Source organism: Archocentrus centrarchus, chromosome 7 (assembly GCF_007364275.1).
Source record: "Archocentrus centrarchus isolate MPI-CPG fArcCen1 chromosome 7, fArcCen1, whole genome shotgun sequence".
Lineage (NCBI taxonomy): Eukaryota > Metazoa > Chordata > Actinopteri > Cichliformes > Cichlidae > Archocentrus > Archocentrus centrarchus.
Window position 1 is genome coordinate 15,090,925 of NC_044352.1, and position 19,211 is coordinate 15,110,135.

Consider the following 19,211-nt stretch of genomic DNA (forward strand, 5'->3'; position numbering starts at 1 on the left):
TACGCTGCATGGTTGTGGTGCAGGTGGCCTGGGTTCCTGGCCAGCCCGTAGCTTTTTGTTGCATATCTTCCCTTATCTCTCTCTCTTTCTTCACTGTACACTATCTAATTTTTTTTTTAAATATGAATGTGTATGCTTTTGACTTAAACTTTGCATGTATTTGTATTGTACTGCAGGAAGAGATGGATACCAGTCCTATGGTTTCCTCTCTGCTCAGCACTCTAGCCAACTACTCCAACCTGCCAACTGGCAGCAAAGAGCACGAGGAGGCTGAGAATAATGAGGAGGGGACGCGTCCATCTAAAAAGCCTGTGAAGGTAGAGTATGTTATGTATGTCACACATTTAACCTCTTTCTGCAGCAACACAATTAAAAATTTCAATATTATATCATATATCAAAAAATATCATAAAACAGTGAATTACTATTTACTATTTATGTCTGTAAGGTCTAGCCCTAATAGGAAACTGGAGAATAAATCATATATGTCAAATCAAATTTATCTAATAACCTTATAAGCACCATTTTTTTTTAGTGTGACCACAGTCAACAGCTCCTTTTTATTGCTTGGTGAGGTGCTTTAATTAGTGAGTTAATGCATTAATTAATGTATCTACATGAAAATGATTTTAAATGATCACTGCCCTGTGGCCCTCACACCGGTAATCATGAAGTGCTTTGAGAGACTGTTTTCCGGCACATCAAAGACCACCCCCCCCCCCCCCCCCCCCCCCCACACACACACACACACACACACACACACACACACACACACACACACACACACTTTCGACACCCATCAGTTTATCGTGCAAACAGATCCACAGAGGACGCCATCTCTGTAGCTCTTCACTCTGTGTTGAGCCACTTGGAGCAGCAGCAGAGCTATGCTCACATGCTCTTTGTGGATTACAGCTCAGCGTTCAACACAATCATCCTGGACATTCTCACTACCAAACTGCACACTCTAGGCCTCCCCCCTCTCACATATTCCTGGTTAAAGGACTTCTTAACCAACCGGCCCCAGACTGTGAGACTTGGCCCCCATCTCTTCTCCACCTGCACAATGAGCACTGGCTCCCCACAGGGCTGCATGCTGAGCCCCTCCTGTACTGCCTCTACACCCATGACTGCAGTCCGGCCCACAATAACAACCTCATCTTCAAATTTGCTGACGACACCACAGTGTTCGGACTCATCTCAAGGGGAGATGAGGCACTGAACACGATGGAAAACCAGAGATCATCATCGACTTCAGGAAACACAGGACTGACCCAGCCCCCCTCTACATCAATGGCGAGCGTGTGGAGAGGGTCCACACCTTCAGGTTTCTTGGTGTCCTCATCTCTGCTGATCTCTCTTGGTCAGATAACATCACAGCTGTTATCAAGAAGGCTCAGCAGTGACTTCACTTCCTGAGGGTCCTCAGGAAGAACAACTTGGGACTCAAACCTGCTGCTGACCTTCTACCGCTCATCCATTGAGAGTCTGCTGACGTACTGTATCACAGTATGGTACGTCAGCTGCACTGAGGCAGACAGGGGGGAGGCTTCAGAGGCTTCAGAGGGTAGTCAAGACAAAAGAATCATTGGCTGCCCTCTCCCCTCCCTGATGGACATTTACACCTCCCGCTGCCTCAGCAGAGCCAAAAACATCATCAAAGACAGCTCACACGCTGACTTTGAACTGTTTGACCTGCTGCCGTCTGGCAGGTGCTACAGGTGCATCAAAGCCAGAAAAAACAGACTCAAGAACAGTTTCTTCACCAAAGCAATAACCACCCTGAACTCACACACTCACCCACTTTAACGGTGCAATACTCACATCTCTGTGCAATATTATATTATTAATACTGAAAAATATCTATCACTCCTATACTGTACAATATCCAATATACATTCACTAGTGCAATATTCATTCACCAAGTGCAATACTCACCATCTTCATTATTATATGTATATACTAATTTTATTTTTACAATGTATATATTTTTATATATTCTGTTTTATTTTCTTTATATTTTTAGAAGTTCTAGTTTATATTCTAGAAAGTGTGACTTTCTAAAGCATGGCACTGAACAAGATTGGCCCTCTAATCTCATTGTACATTCTGTATTGTACATTCTGTATAATGACAATAAAGGCATTCTATTCTATTCTATTCTATTCTATTCTATTCTAAAATCATCAAAATATAGAGCACTGAAAGCTTTTACAAAAAGTATACATTTTATTGGATTTTTTTCTTTGAGTCATAAATTGATGCGACCACAGTTGTCTTAGAAATATGCCATTAACCATGTTTTGTGCCTCAAATACACATAGTAATAGGCCCACAAAACAGGTACAACACATTTGCAGCGATTAATTAAATAAACTGCTTCAGTATAAGCAGTTCTCATGGTTTAACTCATCTGTTTACAAACATCCCGGAGACAATTTGATAAGCGGCAGTCCAAGGCTGCCAGGGAGCCAAATTCCTGATTCTATGACTTGTTTTGGTACAGACTGTACTGATTAATTTGTTGACAGCCTTCAGTCTTACTGGCACCTCTCTGTGGCGAAAAAATCCAATTCATCCAAATCTTCTTGGTTTGTTCCTTCGCCGTGCAGAAACAGATACATACATCTCCAAGATCTTACCCCTCCGAATCAGCTCCAGATATACAGAGTCTGAGTTTGAGTCTGTACCCTTCCCGCGTTCCCGTCATAAGCAGCCTTACCAAGGCCAGACAGCTGCCTAGACTTCCTTAATTGCATTGACAAGCCAGGTATCTCCAGGTCCAATTTGGAGAAACCCCAGTTTCAATAAGCCAAATGTGTGTATTCCATTGACAATACGGCCAGGCACGTCATCTTCCACACCACACAGGAATCCATAACGTAGCCAGCTGGAATGTCAATTGATAAGAGGGAATAGGGTTCTCCTACCCCCAATGGTGAAAATTTGATCAAAACAATGGCGTTGAGAAACCAGCTGGCCAGATCCATAATTATAAATTCTAGTTCGGAAGTTGTGTGAAGAGAGGCTCTAAAGCAGCAAGCAGCAAAGCAGGGGAAAAAGGAAAGGCTGGGGAGAGAAGAAAAGTGCGACCGTCTCCGCCGAGACCTGAAGAGAAAAAATAGGACTGGGAAGAAGGATAGGCTGAAGAAGGATAGGACTTCTTCTTCAGCTTGATGGCTCCCTTCACCTCCTGTGTCCACCATTTTGTTTGGGGATTATCACCACAAAAGGCACCAGCCACCTTGCAGCCACAGCTCTGAGCAGCAGCCTCAACAATGGATGTGCAGAACATGGTCCATTCAGACTCAGTGTCCTCAGCCTCCCTTGGAATCCTATTGAAGTTCTGCCAGGGGTGGGAGGTGAAGATCTCGCAGTCTGGGGTATCTACCAGGCATTCCCAGCACACCCTCACTATGCATTTAGGTGCACCATGTCTGTCCAGCATCCTCCCTCATCACCTGATCCAACTCACCATCAGGTGGTGATCAGTTGACAGCTCAGCTCCTCTCTTCACCTGAGTGTCCAGAACATACAGCCACAGATCTGATGATACGATTACAAAATCGACCATCGACCTGAGACTTAGGGTGTCCTGGTGCCATGTGCACTTATGAACATCCTTTTGTCAGAACATGAGGTTCAATATGGACAAACTGTGGTTTGCACAGAAGTCCAATAACAAAACACCACTTAAGTTCAGATCAGGCAGGCCATTCCTCCCAATCACACCCCTCCAGGTCTCACTGTCATTGCCCACATGAGCATTGAAGTCTCCCAGTAGTAGGATGGAGCACCCTCGAGCACCTCACCCAGTGACTCCAAGAAGGCTGAGTACTCTGAACTGTGACACATAAGCACAAACAACAGTCAGGACCTGTTCCCCTGCCTGAAGGTGCAGGGAAGCAACCCTCTCATCCAACTGTGAAAACTCCAGTGTACAGGCAGCAAGCCAAAGGGATACAAGAATACCCACCCCAGCTTGCCACTTCTCACCAAGGGCGACTCCAGACTGGAACAGAGTCCAGCCCCTCTCCAGGAGACTGGTTCCAGTGCCCAGGCCATGCCTTGAGGTTAGCCCGACCATATCTAGTCGGTGTATCTCAACCTCTTGCACAAACTCAGGATCCTTCCCCACCATAGAGGTGACATTCCATGTCCCAATAGCCAGTCTCGATAGCTGGGGATCGGTTTGCCGGGGCCTCTGACACATGCTTTTTGTCAGGCCCCTCACCCAGGACCAACAGCAAAGTGGTAACTGACAGACTGTAACATGTATTAGCTCAAAAAAAGGGATTCACTGTACTGTGTAACATAAGTTTTGGAATTTTATATTCTGTTTTGTGTTTTCCAGGCACCTCAGCTGGGCACGCTAATGGGAGTGTACCTGCCATGTATCCAGAATATTTTTGGGGTAATCCTCTTCCTGCGGATGACATGGATGGTTGGGATTGGAGGTGTCTTCGGCTCCTTTATAATCGTTTTCATGTGTTGTTCTACAGTGAGTGAAACTGCAGGATTTCCTGCTGTGAGGGCACTCTCAGCCACACCACTCTGCCAGTTCTCCAATCAGTGTAAAAGATTAATCAGCTGACTAAAAGGCACTCAGCCCATACCCACTTAGATGAGCGTGGCATTACAAGCTGTTATAATTGACATGGATCCATCACACTATTAACATCAGTGACAGGAAAATTAAATAACACTGATCACCTCCTTATTATGCAGTCATCTGTTGAGAGCTATTCATGTGGATGTTACTTTGCCATATACTACCTACCTAACCCACAAACTGTATATAAAAGACAGACATAGCCACCGTTGGTTTTTTGTCTTGATGTTTGTTTGGAACCAGAATTGATGATATTTGGATGAGAGGGTGGTGTGCAAAGTTGTCAACTAATGCTAGCAAACATATTAAAGGAAATGACCAGAATTTCACTCACGAAAACTGAAGCGAAAAAAGTCTGTACCACAGTGAAAGCAATATGAGTTGTCAAATAATTCAACTGAATAATCTCCAGAAGGAACTAACACCCCAAACATTCTCAAAAGGTTCAGGTCAGTGATTTGAATTAGCAATGGTGACACCTAGAAGACAGCTGTTGTCTACAGCTGCCTGTGAATTAACGTTGCCACACCCCTAACTTTATATCAGCAAAATACAGTTATTTAAAATATATATATATATATATATATATATATATGTGCCATATAGTTGTTATAAAGAGGGAAACTATGCCTAGAGCACCAAACCACTTTTGTACCAGAGTATAACCACTTTTTAACATGGGAGTCTACGAGTACTGACTCTTTGTGGGGCTCTGCCTCAAGCAGCCAATAAAGGAACTGCAGATTTGGGCCTTTCAGCCACAGATGCTGCTGCTTGTACAGACCAAACAGGTCCCGTATTCATGTCCAGGGGGAGATATACAATATTAAACAGTTGGATTTAATGTTGTGGCTTATGCAACAGGCAGCATGAGTGTACTTTACATTGTGCAGCTTCTGAAGGTGACATAGTAAATCCTGATATAAGGCAATCTGCCAGTAAACAGGCCTCCAACACTATATTTCCCCTTGTATGTGAGAGCCTGTCATTTTGCTGCTTAGTCAATAAAAGGGTCTATAAATTGTATTCCATAAAATGATCATGTTTTACAGAAAGAAAAGAAGAAACAAGCTTCCTTTAAATAAGGAAAGACGCTGACTTCCTATAACTAGTTTGTGCAAAAAAAAAAAAAAAAAAAAATTAAAGGTGAAATTTAATACATGAAAATCAAAATAAGGTTAATAATTAAGGTTTCTTTAAAATACATTTCTAAAATGTTTATAGAAAATATTTAACTAAGCTAAATAGCTGGTTGTTCTGATTTTCCCCAGCAGGTTGTTGGAAGATTGAGAGGTGTTAATAACACATCTCTGGACTTCATCTGATTTCACTCACTCAGAAATTACTAATAGATCTTGTCTGGGCCTTGTTTGTACAACCTCTCAACCACTAGTTGCTGTAATAGTATGTTGTAAAAGTCAAATTATAGCCTTATATAATAGAAAGAGTCAAGCTACATAGAAGTATTATGAAAGTGTATTTAACTACGATATAGTAACGGAAGTGATTGTATATGCCTAGCCAATTGTGTAGTCATTCCTGTGAGGAACGGTTCAACAGCATTTGTGCTGCTGGATGTTTTTCACAGCATACTCCCTCAGTTCACCAAGGCCTCGTTGTCAGCCACGTTTAATTTGACTTGCCCACCTGCTGCCTTTCAGAGTCCTATAATCCTCCCTTGTTGTCTGCTGCTGTTTTCAGACCATGCTCACAGCCATCTCCATGAGTGCCATTGCTACAAATGGAGTCGTACCGGGTGAGTGGATATCTGAGGGCATGCATTAGTATGTTTGTGTGCGACAGAGCGGTGCACTGAGCCTTATGTGTGTTTGTGACTCACAGCTGGAGGTTCATATTACATGATCTCCCGCTCTCTGGGGCCTGAGTTTGGCGGTGCTGTCGGGATCTGCTTCTATTTGGGCACCACTTTTGCGGGTGCCATGTACATTCTTGGCTGTATTGAAATTCTGCTGGTAAGTCATTGGAATTTTTAAATGACACATTTATATTGTTTTGCATATTACCATTTTTTTTTTCTTTACCTGCAATGTACTAACAGTAAAAGCAAGATCTAAAAATAAAGGCTACATTTCAGTTGTTTCAGTTTCAGGATCCTGCCACTGGTTCTCTCCTGAAGCTAAGTGAAACAGATGCATTAGATTTATTTTGACATTTATTATTTTTTATCACAGGACAGTAAAGCAGACAGGAAAGGAGGGACAGAGAGCAAGGGGGGGGGAATGACATGCAGGAAATGGCCCAGGTGGCAATCAAACCCCTGCCCCTGCAGAAGCCTTTCAGTATGAGTTGCCTGCTCAACCCGCTGAGCTCTACCAGTACCCCATGTGTTATTAATTTGGTTGTTTACACCTGTGATCTTCTTGCTAAATGGTGTTCAAATGTCGGCTATAAAACAGGAATCACTGACGCACAACATGATGCTCCAACAAATAATAATGACAGGATATGAGGTAGTAAAAGGATGAAAAAAACAAGGTTACACTCTCCCACTTTAAACTAAATAACTCACATTCACACATGATGACACCCGCCAGCACAGGTCATTTCAACCCAGCAGAAACACCAGTAAAACTGACATAAATAAACTGACATAAATCTGTCTACACTCACAAGCAGTTTTAATGTGTACATGTCACTAATACCAGGTTGGACCCCCTTTTGCTTTCAGAACTCTCTTAATTCTTCATTGCTTTGATTCAAAAAGTGCTGGAAGCATTCCTCAGACATTTTGGTCTATATTGACATGATAGCATCACACAGTTGATGCTGCACATCCATTATACAAACCTCCCATACCACAGTCTCCTGAATGGTGCTCTATTGGTGGCAGTTGGAATACTGTGAACTCATCGTCATGCTCAAAAAAACTGTCATCTGAGCTTTGTGACATGGTGAATTATCCTTGGTCTGGTGGGTCTAATTCAAGACTCAGTAGGCCAAGCAATTTTTTTCTAATATTGCCCAGTTTTGGTGACCCTATAGCCTGAGTTTTCTGCTCTTAGCTGAGCTACACTCAGTGTGGTCTTCTACTGCTGTAGCCCATCTGCTTCAGGGTTTGATGTGTTGTGCATTCAGAGAGATGCTGTTCTGCATGGTTTTGTTGTCAATCAGCTCAAAGCAGCCTGGCCATTCTCATTTGACCTCTGGCATCAACAAGATATTTTTACCCAGAGAACTGCTGCTCACTGCCTATTTTCTCTTTTTCAGACCATTCTCTGTAAACCCTAGAGATGGTTGAGTAGAAAAATCCCAGTAGATCAGCAGTTTCTGAAATACTCAGACCAGCCCATTTAGCACCAACAAAAATGTTACATTCAGAGTCACTTTAATCGCCTCTGATGCTCGGCTTGAACTTCAGCAGGTCATCTTGACCATGTCAACATGCACTGAGTTGCTGCCATGTGATCGGCCGATAAGATATTTGTGTTAAGCAGGTGAATATGTAAACCTAATAAAGTGGCCGGTGAATGCATTTTTAATTAATTTTAATGAAAAAAAAAAGTCTGTTAAAATGATAAAGTAATATGAAATACAAGAATAGATAATAAAATGTGTATTTTGCTTTTTAATATACCATATGATGTTACTTTTGATTAACAAGTTGCATAAGTTGCATAAACAAATAAAAAGTTTATTTATTCTCCGCACAATACTTCTCCACACTTTGTCTTATCCTTTTCATCCCCTCTACTCCTCCCTTTCTTCACCATTTTGCCTCTTTCAGATTTATATTGTTCCTCAGGCAGCCATCTTTAAGATTGAGGGCCTGGAGGGACAGGAGGCAGAGGCGGCTTTGCTCAATAACATGCGGGTGTATGGCACTATTGTGCTGAGTTTCATGGCACTGGTGGTGTTTGTGGGGGTCAAATATGTCAATAAGCTGGCGCTGGTCTTCCTGGCCTGTGTGATACTTTCTATTGTGGCTGTCTATGCTGGAGTCATCAAGACTGCCATTGACCCCCCTGTCTTTCCGTAAGTGACTCTTTATTCACTTGTACAAATTCCCAGTGACATCAGTGACGTCAAATTTTAGTACGTGACAAGTATGCCTTATGCCGGCTGTCTTTGCAGCGTCTGTCTGCTGGGAAATCGAACTCTCCTTTCTAAAGGATATGATGTCTGTGCAAAGGTCATTGAGATAGACAACGAGACTATCACCACCAAACTCTGGAGGAGCTTTTGTGATTCTGAGTACCTCAATGCCACTTGTGATGAATACTTCACTAATAACAATGTTACAGAGATACAAGGTATTCCAGGGGTCACTAGTGGCATCCTGGCAGGTAAGTTTTCAGTGTAAACCTTCTGTCAGCATCTTTGCCAACCACAGTCCGGTATATATTGAAGATTAAATTCCTCTAATTTGTTCATTTTATTTTTCAATTTTCTTCACCTCTCAGAGAACTTGTTTGGTAACTATCTGGAGAAAGGGATGATTCTGGAGAAGCGTGGACTTGCATCTGATGCGGATCCAGACAGTCCCACCACAAGCTCAAACCGCTACATTCTGGCTGATATCACCAGCTTCTTCACCCTGTTGGTGGGAATTTATTTCCCATCTGTCACAGGTTAGTACCAGACAGGTCTACTAAAGAGGTTCCTCATCCTGCTGAGAGGTCCTTTTTTTCGAAAAAAAATTATCAAAGGTTATCCTCTAATCCTCTAATTTGGATCAAATAACTGCATATAATATGCACCAGACTCTGCACTTCTCTTAATGCCTGCTCGGAAATGTTTAAAATTGTTTTGGCTCTATCTCACCACTTTAATCACTTTCTCGAATAGCAAGCAACAGTCTCTACTTTTAATTTTTCCAAAGGGCACGCACACAAAGTTTTGTGGTAAACATAGTGGAATTTGTCATTAACAGAGCCAAATGTTCTCTTCAGATGTTGGTGGAGACAGTCGAACTTGCATTCATCTGTAAGAGAAGATGACTGCAAAAAAACATTGTTTCTTTTATGCTTGCTGGATGTGTAAATAGGAAAATATTTGCTAACAGGCTTTCCATGTCAGTTTGTTGTTTTTACTGCAACATGCCAGTGTTGGGTTTACAGCTTGTTTTTACTACCCTCCACTGGCCAAAGAAAACAGTCCATCCATCCATCGTCTTCTGCTTATCCAATTCAGGGTTATGTGGTGGGGGCTGGAGCCTATCCCAGCTGCCATGGGGTGAGATGCAGGTTACACCCCTGGACAGGTCGCCAGTCTGTCGCAGGGCAAAGAGACAGACAAGCATTCACACTCACATTTACACCTATGGGCAATTTAGAATGACCAAATAACCTATAACTAAAGCACCCATAACTAAAGTCAGCAATTGACTCATATATATATATATATATATATATATATATATATATATATATATATATATATATATATATATATATATATATATATATATATATATATATATATATATATATATATATATATATATATATATATGAAACTATATATAGTCTCCTGATTATTTTACCTTATTCCACTCACAGGTATTATGGCCGGCTCCAACCGCTCTGGAGACCTCCGTGATGCTCAGAAGTCAATCCCTATCGGCACCATTGCAGCCATCAGCACCACATCGACTGTGTGTATCCTTCACTGAGCTAAAGCCAATTTAAAAGAAACCGCAAAAGTGTTTACAACTAAAATTAATATAACTTTTCCGGTGTTACCATTACCTTTTCTTTAAACATTTTCAACCATGTGTTCCTTAACAGCTTTTTTTAAACCCAGACATGTCCTGTGTGGTGCTGTTTGGTGCTTGTATAGAAGGAGTCGTCCTAAGAGACAAGTAAGTCTACTTCTAGTAGTACCTGTTAGCAGAACACAGCACTTCACTGACTGTATTGTACTGAACACCTGTAGGACATTAGCATTCACTGTGTTATTACAAACTGAAGCTCTTTCTTCATGTCTCTCTGCAGGTTTGGTGAAGGGGTCAATGGCAACCTTGTAATTGGTACGCTGGCATGGCCGTCTCCATGGGTTATTGTGTTTGGCTCCTTCTTCTCCACCTGTGGTGCTGGACTTCAGAGTCTGACAGGAGCTCCCCGTCTCCTCCAGGCCATCTCAAGGGATGGCATCATCCCCTTCCTTAGAGTGAGTACACAAATCTATCTCTGTCTTAAATACAGACCTCTCAAAGGTCTCAACTGAGCCAGAACATTTGTGGAGGCTTGTGGGTATTCTTCTCCCATCTGCTGCAGAGACAGCTATTATTATTTGATAAATATCCCATTCTTTCACTTGTATGGCACTTATGCTGTTGCAGGTTTTTGGACATGGTAAAGCCAACGGGGAGCCCACTTGGGCACTTCTACTCACAGCTAGCATCTGTGAGATTGGCATCATCATTGCCTCTCTGGATTCAGTCGCACCAATTCTCTCCATGTAAGGACAATTTTGTATTCTTATTGAGAAACACAGCAAATATAGTTTAAATCCTTATTTTTGTGGTTTTTGTCCTCAGACTCCTGTTTTCACTCTGTTCATTCATCTGTCCTCTCTTTATAGGTTCTTCTTGATGTGCTACATGTTCGTGAACCTTGCCTGTGCTCTGCAGACTTTGCTGAGGACTCCAAACTGGAGGCCGAGATTTAAATTCTACCACTGGTAAGTTTGTGCGTCAGAGTAGGAAAGCTAACAAAGAAGGCATTTCTTTCCTTATAAAACATTTGAAAATCCTTTTTTAATATACATATTTTAAATATTCCAGTGTTTACAGTGATATTTAAGCTTACAGCCTTCATACTCAGTTTCACTGCTGACCCATTGCTGCTTTTCTTACCATATTAATATCACCTGTAGATCATTTCAACACTCCAAATGCTAGCAGGGATGTGTATCACCTCATGTGTTTGTAATTACAGTACATGTGAAACTCTTTAAACAATCTAGGGAGCCATGCATAAAATCCTTTAACAATCCCAAAGATGTTTTTTTTAATCCATGCATGTGTAATATTTAAGAGACATACTTAAGAAAACAAGTGAGGATTTAAACGTTGCCTAAAGACAAACTCTGGATTTGACACAAAGAGCAAACACCTGTAAGATGAAATCTGCGTAGGATATTGTGTGAATCCCCATAAAAAAACAAGTTTGTTTTCCAGGATGAGCTCAGTAGCATCACTCTGAAAAGTACATAGTTTACAACATTTCCATTTATAAGCCAGCTCTGTGAAGCTGGCAGAAATCTGAGTTGGACTGAACATGCAACATACTGTCCCCCACAGGGCTCTGTCTTTCCTGGGTATGAGCCTATGCCTGTCGCTTATGTTCATGTGCTCCTGGTATTATGCAATTGTGGCCATGGGCATCGCCACCTGCATCTACAAATACATTGAGTTCTGTGGGTAAGTAACAGTAATTTGATAAGGATTCTGTGACAAAAGTCATACAGTAGCCTTTTTTTTAATGATCACAATGCTGTAAATATACCACCACTAATCCTTTAATATGCTATGAGACAGAGCTGAGAAGGAGTGGGGTGATGGGATACGTGGGATCTCGCTCAGCGCTGCTCGCTTTGCTCTGATGAGGCTGGAGGAGGGACCACCACACACCAAGAACTGGAGGTCAGCTCACTCTGTCTTAACAGTTCGAGATGCTTGTTTTGAGTTCTAATGGATTATCACTGACTGATTTTGTTGTTTGTTGTCAGGCCACAGATCTTGGTTCTAGTGAGCATGGATGCTGAGCAGAACATTGAGCAGCCTCGTCTTCTCTCTCTGACCAATCAGCTAAAAGCAGGGAAGGGTCTAACTATTGTTGGCACCTCTGTTCATGGAACCTTCCTTGACAATTACACTGAAGCCCAAAAGGCAGATCAGGTCTGTTACTACCGTGACATACATTTAAACTTCTGACGCACACACAGAGGTATCACAGCTTTCCCTAACGGATGCACCCGCCCTCTCTCTCTATATCTCTGCAGTCTTTGCGTAAGTTGATGGAGACAGAGAAAGTAAAGGGCTTCACTCAGGTTGTCATCTCCTCCAACCTTAGAGATGGAACATCCCACTTGATCCAGGTTGGAGGACTTGGAGGTCTGAAGCACAACACGGTGATGGTCAGCTGGCCCCGAAACTGGAAACAGCCTGAGTGCCACCAGGAATTTAGGAACTTCATTGGTAAGTTCTCAGGTGAAATAATGTCCATAGAATATCAGTATAAGCCCATGAGAAAGATGTTTATTTTACCAAATGTTGCTACTTCCTGCCAAATGAGGGGTATTTAAAAATTTGGTGAAAAACCAGGTAATCCGTTTCTCTGCCCCTCATCATGTTACTTCTCTCTCCTCCCTCTGTAGAGGTGGTTAGAGAGACAACTATAGCCAGTATAGCCTTGTTGGTCCCTAAGAATATCGCAAGCTATCCATCCAATGGAGAGCGTTTTACTGAAGGCCACATAGATGTGTGGTGGGTTGTTCACGATGGAGGCATGCTGATGCTTCTGCCGTTCCTCTTGCGCCAGCATAAGGTGGGGAACAAGAAACTGTGTATTCTTTACACTTAAATGAGCACAAGTTAAGTGTGATACAGTGCAGTGAATTGAAACAAAAGCACTGTCTTCAAGGCACGTTGCTTATGTCATTAGCTGTCTTTTTTTTTTTCTTGCTATAGGTGTGGAAGAAGTGTAAGATGCGCATTTTCACTGTAGCTCAGATGGATGATAACAGCATCCAGATGAAGAAAGACCTCATCACCTTCCTCTATCACCTGCGCATCGATGCTGAAGTGGAAGTGGTTGAGATGGTAAGAGATTTGTCTGGCACACATTCTGAGTTCACAAATGTCGCAATGAATGAGCCATTTTTATCCGTAGGCCACACCATTTCTCCAAAATAACACATGGATTTCATATGATATGTGTTTTCCCTTGAAAGCATGACGGTGACATATCAGCCTACACTTACGAGAAGACGCTGATAATGGAACAGCGATCGCAGATCGTCAAACAGATGCATCTGACCAAGAATGAAATGGAGAGAGAGGTAAGCCAGGAACATTTATAATATCTGTAACTGGAAAACAACTGAAATGTGTGAATTGTCGCAGCGATAACTGAAGAACATTTTCATTATCACTTTGGGCAATAAATAACAGCTCTGAGGCAAAGAACTGATTAATGATGAGGTATCTGTGCCTGTACTTGTTCTCACTGATTTGTGGGTATTAAAAATAAACTCCAGAGGGAATATAGGAATCAGATGATGTGTTGTCTTTTTTTTTATTACAGATCCAGAGCATTACAGATTCTTCCCGTGGATCCATACGGCGTAAAAATCCGTCTGCTTTGCGGTCACAGCGCAGTGCTGAGGAGGGAGCTGGTATAACAGAAAAACCAGAAGAGGAGGTAAAGTTTCTTTGACCTCCTACATTGGAGGAAATCTTGATAATTTACAGTACTTATGTCTTTACTTCCTCGACACCTGGTTTACTCTTTCCAGCGGCTGCTCAGTCATTGACTTCTAGAGGTTCGCCTTTTCTGACAAGTATCTCTTTTCTCTGTATCACCCTGTCATGTGATGGCGTTTCTCTGTCAGTCTGAGGCTGTCTCCAACCCACAACAGGTACAGCTGATCCACAGTAAAAATGTCTCCACACCAACCAGCCCCACAAGCCCCACGTCCCCTGCTGCACCTGCAGGGGGTGCTGTCGCTTGGCCCGACAGCAAGGGTACAGGGAAGGAGAAGACTCTGCTAACGGCAACCCCAGAAGCAGGCAAAGACCTCTTCAGCATGAAGCCGTGAGTGATCTGTCAGCTTAATTTAGCCCAGCTTTTCTGCTCAGGAAACAGACATCACGCCCAACATAATCAGATCAGCCACAGTTTTAAAACTACCTGTCCAAATTTGTGCAATCATGTTGAGAAAAACAGCTCTGAACCCATCCGGGCATGGACACAGGGCCTCTGGGATGTCTGGCAGCAGATGGGTCCTGTTGGTCGTGGTGTGGGGTTTCTGTGGAGCAGGCTTGTTCTGGCACATCCTTTGGACGTTTAGTGGGATTGGGATTAGAAGAGTTGACACCAATATCATTCACTTTACCAGTCAGTGACTGTCATGTTGTGGCTGAGCCGAATGACCTACGCACACACACACACACACACACACACGGGTCATTTGTAAATATTTGTGTGCATCGACCCATGTTACAGGATTCAAAGCAAGATTGTGGCAAACAAAACTTTGAACTTGACAGTGAAATGAAAAAAGAGATTTTTCCAAGTTCAAGTTCTGCATGCCCATGTTTTTTTAATAAATTTCTGTTATGCCGCATGATACTTATGTATGACAAAAATATTTCTAGTATCACGCAACAGAATTTGTTTACTTTTATCTACCAGTGTGGCATAATAATACAAAACAAAAATTACACTTTGCTGGCTTGTTGTGAGGATGCAATAGAGTGTAATGAATATCTAGATTAATTACAGTCCCCAACAAAGCAGAGTAATTTGTTGTGTATTTGGAATTCAGTTAAATTTTATATAATATCAGTTCACAACATTATCATCATCCTCATCTTGCTGCTTTATAAGGTATATGATTTACCTGTGACTCCCTTCTTCCCACGCTAGGGAAAACAATGGTTGGAGACCACAGCACAAATAAAATTATTGCAACAGTTTAACAATGAAATTGCTATCTTGTTGCCTTTGAAATGGTTGTCATGAAGACAGACAACAGATCTGCAACCACTTGTGACTTTGGTGCCTCAAGACAGTGATACAACAGTGATAAGAGTCGGCCTGCTATCAGTTTGCAGATACATGGAATAATACATGTGATAATAAACAGATTGCATGTGTGTGATGTCATCTACATACACAGAAATTCACATTAACTACTTGCAACATGTTGCCAACCTATCTGTATTGATAAATTAAACTTTGAGTTGAAAGCTTTAGCCAATTTGTCTGCAAGTGACTGCAGTCAGCCTGAGATGAACTGCGAGACTGCCTCCCACCAGGTGACCTTTCCAGTCACCTTGCATTCAAAAGTGGTCGCACAGAGGTTGAGGGTTTGGAAGACTAGCTGGTTGCAATTTGATGCAAAAATATTCAGTGCAATCACCAGGCAACCATAGATTTTTCCTAGTTGCAAGAAGGTCGCTGTCCTGTTTTATTCTGGTGTTACCGAGCCATAATAGAAGATCCCCTGTGAGCAAACATTTTTGAGGAGCAAGAAGTCTTTTTTTTTAACAGGACCTCTGGTTTGAAGCAAAAGAGGTGACAAAAAAAGAGGAGCTTAGAGAATCTATGAAAAACGAACGGGACAAAACAACAGTCCTCAATAAAACTCAGAGGAAATATTAATATACTGAAATTTCCAGCTCGTGCTGTGTTCTATCCACTTCTAAGGTACTCAGTCAATGTAAAAGATTTAATTAAAATGTACACTATATCACATTATTGAAACCAAAAAAAAAAAACAATTAATGCAGCCTTCTGTGTGACATACCAAATATTGTTTCCCTCCACACACGCTGCAGGGAATGGGAGAACTTGTAAGTATTTTCATTTTTAGACTTAGCAACTGAGTTGACCAGCTCAAAGATCGATTTTTGAACCAACCCTGCTGTGACCCAATGTTTCCTGCCTCAGGAACCAGACTGATGTGAGGCGTATGCATACAGCAATGAGGCTTAATGAGGTCATCACAAAGAAGTCCAAGGAAGCGAAACTTGTCCTGCTCAACATGCCTGGGCCACCAAAGAACCGTGTGGGCGATGAAAACTGTATCCAACTCACATACTGTTCTGTGTTTGTCTTTGTATTTTAGTTCAGTTCAGATCATCATTTTACTTTAAAAATCAATGATTCCTGGAGCACAGCCATCTTGCAGTATTGCATAAAATGGATCAGTTGGGCGCCACCTATTTCAGTCAGACATGATCAGAAGAGCAGGTGATGCAGATCTATTAAGAATATGATTAAAAAGAAAGAAAAGTAAAATGCAATGCAGAAGTCGATGTTTGGTTGATATTAGGTATTAAAACTACTTGGCCAGACTTTTAAAAAATTGTGGTTCGGGTTCAAATATAGCTAAATGAAATTTCTTTTACCCTGCGCTTTAAGAAATTATGCTTAGGGGCCCCAGTTTAAATGAAACTAGTTAATACTTTTAGCTACACAAAAAATGATTTTAGTGATATCTATTTAAATATAATAGAGTAAAAGCTTATCTGGCTTTTTATCAGTTCCAATGAACATGCTGGTGTCTGTCACTGGGGTGAAATATCAAATTAATTCGAATAATTTTAATTTTTTTTTTTTTTTTGCACAACAGTGTTGAAAATCCTCCTGTGGAGTCTCAGCATAAATCCAAGTTATTGCAGCTTCTTTGAATATTTAGCCATTTCCCTTTAGTAAGATCAGATTAGATCAATAACAATTTTAACTAGTTATTGTCACCTTTTCAAACAATAAACTTTATCACTGGGGTATTAAAAACATTCCTTGACTATAATTGTTTCCCAGACATGGAGTTTCTTGAGGTGCTCACTGAAGGTCTCAATAGAGTCCTCCTAGTGCGCGGAGGTGGACGTGAGGTCATCACCATCTACTCCTGAAGGACTTTCATGATCTCTTAACAACATTTACATGGACTCTGTCCTCTCCTCCCTCCGTACACACCTATCCTGTCACCTGCCACCACGCATTGTACTCAGACTTTTCAGGTGAAATACTATGTAGATTCAGCTGAATGTGTTTCCAAGTAACCTATAGAGTGCAGAGTACACAGAACCATGTGCTGCAGGGATTACCTTGAGTACATAGCTGTTATCACCTTGTTCTTGACTCTTCAGATCAAGAACAAATTCAGCAGTTTAAGGATTTAATTACAGAACAAATGACCTCATAAAGTTATCCTCAGAAAATAGAAGTTTGCCAAATTTTAAAAATCAGCTTTCTAGCTTCAGTGTTTTCCTCTTGCTTTTGTCCCCCATTACTGATAAAAGAGGAATGCCATTTCTTCACCGTTTCTATTTATTTTCTATCATTTAGTATCGATGTTATTTATGTATTTATGTTAGTTGTGTGTCTTTGTCTGTTTTTGTGTTTCATAGTGTGGCTATAAGTATTTAAGATATAATACTGGCGTTTGGGAACAGTTTGTCATTATGTGAATACATACAAAAGCCAGTGTGATCAAACTGATTTAAGACAGGTGTGCATTCATTTTACTCCCCTAAGTCTAAAATTACACCATCATTGCTGTGCTAGTCTTTGTTTTGCACTAAAATAGATTATTAAATAAATCAACAGCATTTCAAACATTTTTATTTCAGATTTTTTTTTTCATTGTGTGTTTTGGGGGAAAAAGATTGTAAAAAGTAATTTATTATATATTTATTATTACTTCATGTATGGCAAGTGCACAAAAAGGAATAGTTTGATATTTTGAAAAAATAGGCTTATTGACTTTTTTTGTATAGATGCTAAAAGCCTACATAGAAAACATGAAGACTTAATGCAATCTATCCAACCATCTGAAATTCATTAAATATATTAAAATGTGCAATCATTGGCCACTTTTTTAGGTACACCTGTTCTAATACTTGTTAATGCAAATATCTATACAGCAGCAACTTAATGCATTCAGGCATGTAGACATGATTCTACCCAACCAAAGCTTTGCTGCCAGAGGTCAGAGTTGCATGGCCAGACTGCTTCAAGCTGATATGAAGGCAAAAGTAACTCAAATAACCACTTGTTACAACCAAGGTATGCAGAGTGCACAATTTGTAAAACCTTGAAGTGGATGGGCTGCAGCAGCAGAAGACTGCACCGGGTACCACTCCTATCAGCTAAGAACAGGAAACTGAGGCTACAGTTTGTACCGGGTCACCCAAATTGAGCAATATTGGACGAACGTTGCCTGGTCTTTATAGAGTTCTTTTTTTTTTTCTTTTTTTTTAATAAAGCCTGTCCTGTCCAACAGCTTTAGCAAGCAGAGTGCTCTTTTGTTCCAAACACATTTAACAAACATACCAAAAACAAAACTCCGGTCCCCCTTCCAGGGGCAGGGCAAAAAATAGGGGGAGAGATTGGGGAAAAAAGATAAAAGTAGAGGACAGCGCACAAGTAAAACACACTGAGTCTCAATTTCTGTTTCAACATTCAAATGGTAGGGCCAGAATATGAAGACAACATGGCGTGGATCCATCCTGCCTTGTATTAACAGTTCAGGCTGCTGGTGGTGTGATGGTGTGGAGGATATTTTTTTGGTTCACTTTGGACCCCTTTAGTAGTCACTGACAACCCTTTAACCAGCACAGCCTACCTGAGTATTGTTGCTGATGTCCATCCCATCCACTGATGCTTTCAACAGGATAATGCACCATATCACAAAGATCAGATAATCACTGGTTTTTGAACATGAACTCATTGAACTCACTGTACTCGAATGGCACCTATCATTACCAGATCTCAGTCAGTGCACCTTTGGGATGTGGTGGAAAAGAAAGTTTAAAATCTCTGGGGAATGTGTCCCATGCCTTGTTAAATCTGTGCCATGATGCATGAAGGTGTTCTGAAGGCAAAAAGAGGTCCAACCAAAA

The 19,211-nt window shown here is 41.3% G+C and overlaps 1 protein-coding gene across 3 annotated transcripts in view; it reads left to right on the forward strand.

Moving 5' to 3' along the window:
- Positions 1–17,925, forward strand: part of slc12a5b (solute carrier family 12 member 5b) — a 43,531-nt gene extending 25,606 nt beyond the window's left edge. The window contains exons 3-26 of one of the 3 annotated variants that reach the window (XM_030732904.1): positions 177–317; positions 4,355–4,501; positions 6,314–6,368; positions 6,455–6,585; positions 8,358–8,605; positions 8,705–8,916; positions 9,034–9,201; positions 10,132–10,230; positions 10,376–10,433; positions 10,567–10,741; positions 10,914–11,032; positions 11,156–11,254; positions 11,877–11,996; positions 12,114–12,218; positions 12,305–12,473; positions 12,578–12,773; positions 12,953–13,122; positions 13,266–13,397; positions 13,529–13,636; positions 13,882–13,998; positions 14,189–14,391; positions 16,140–16,154; positions 16,252–16,385; positions 17,128–17,925. In XM_030732904.1, the coding sequence (XP_030588764.1) occupies positions 177–317; positions 4,355–4,501; positions 6,314–6,368; positions 6,455–6,585; positions 8,358–8,605; positions 8,705–8,916; positions 9,034–9,201; positions 10,132–10,230; positions 10,376–10,433; positions 10,567–10,741; positions 10,914–11,032; positions 11,156–11,254; positions 11,877–11,996; positions 12,114–12,218; positions 12,305–12,473; positions 12,578–12,773; positions 12,953–13,122; positions 13,266–13,397; positions 13,529–13,636; positions 13,882–13,998; positions 14,189–14,391; positions 16,140–16,154; positions 16,252–16,385; positions 17,128–17,219 (3,213 nt within the window). In that variant the 3' untranslated portion in view covers positions 17,220–17,925. The remainder of the gene's footprint in view (positions 1–176; positions 318–4,354; positions 4,502–6,313; positions 6,369–6,454; positions 6,586–8,357; positions 8,606–8,704; positions 8,917–9,033; positions 9,202–10,131; positions 10,231–10,375; positions 10,434–10,566; positions 10,742–10,913; positions 11,033–11,155; positions 11,255–11,876; positions 11,997–12,113; positions 12,219–12,304; positions 12,474–12,577; positions 12,774–12,952; positions 13,123–13,265; positions 13,398–13,528; positions 13,637–13,881; positions 13,999–14,188; positions 14,392–16,139; positions 16,155–16,251; positions 16,386–17,127) is intronic. The other 2 variants (XM_030732905.1, XM_030732906.1) reach the window with 2 other exon arrangements.
- Positions 17,926–19,211: the final 1,286 nt, after the last annotated feature.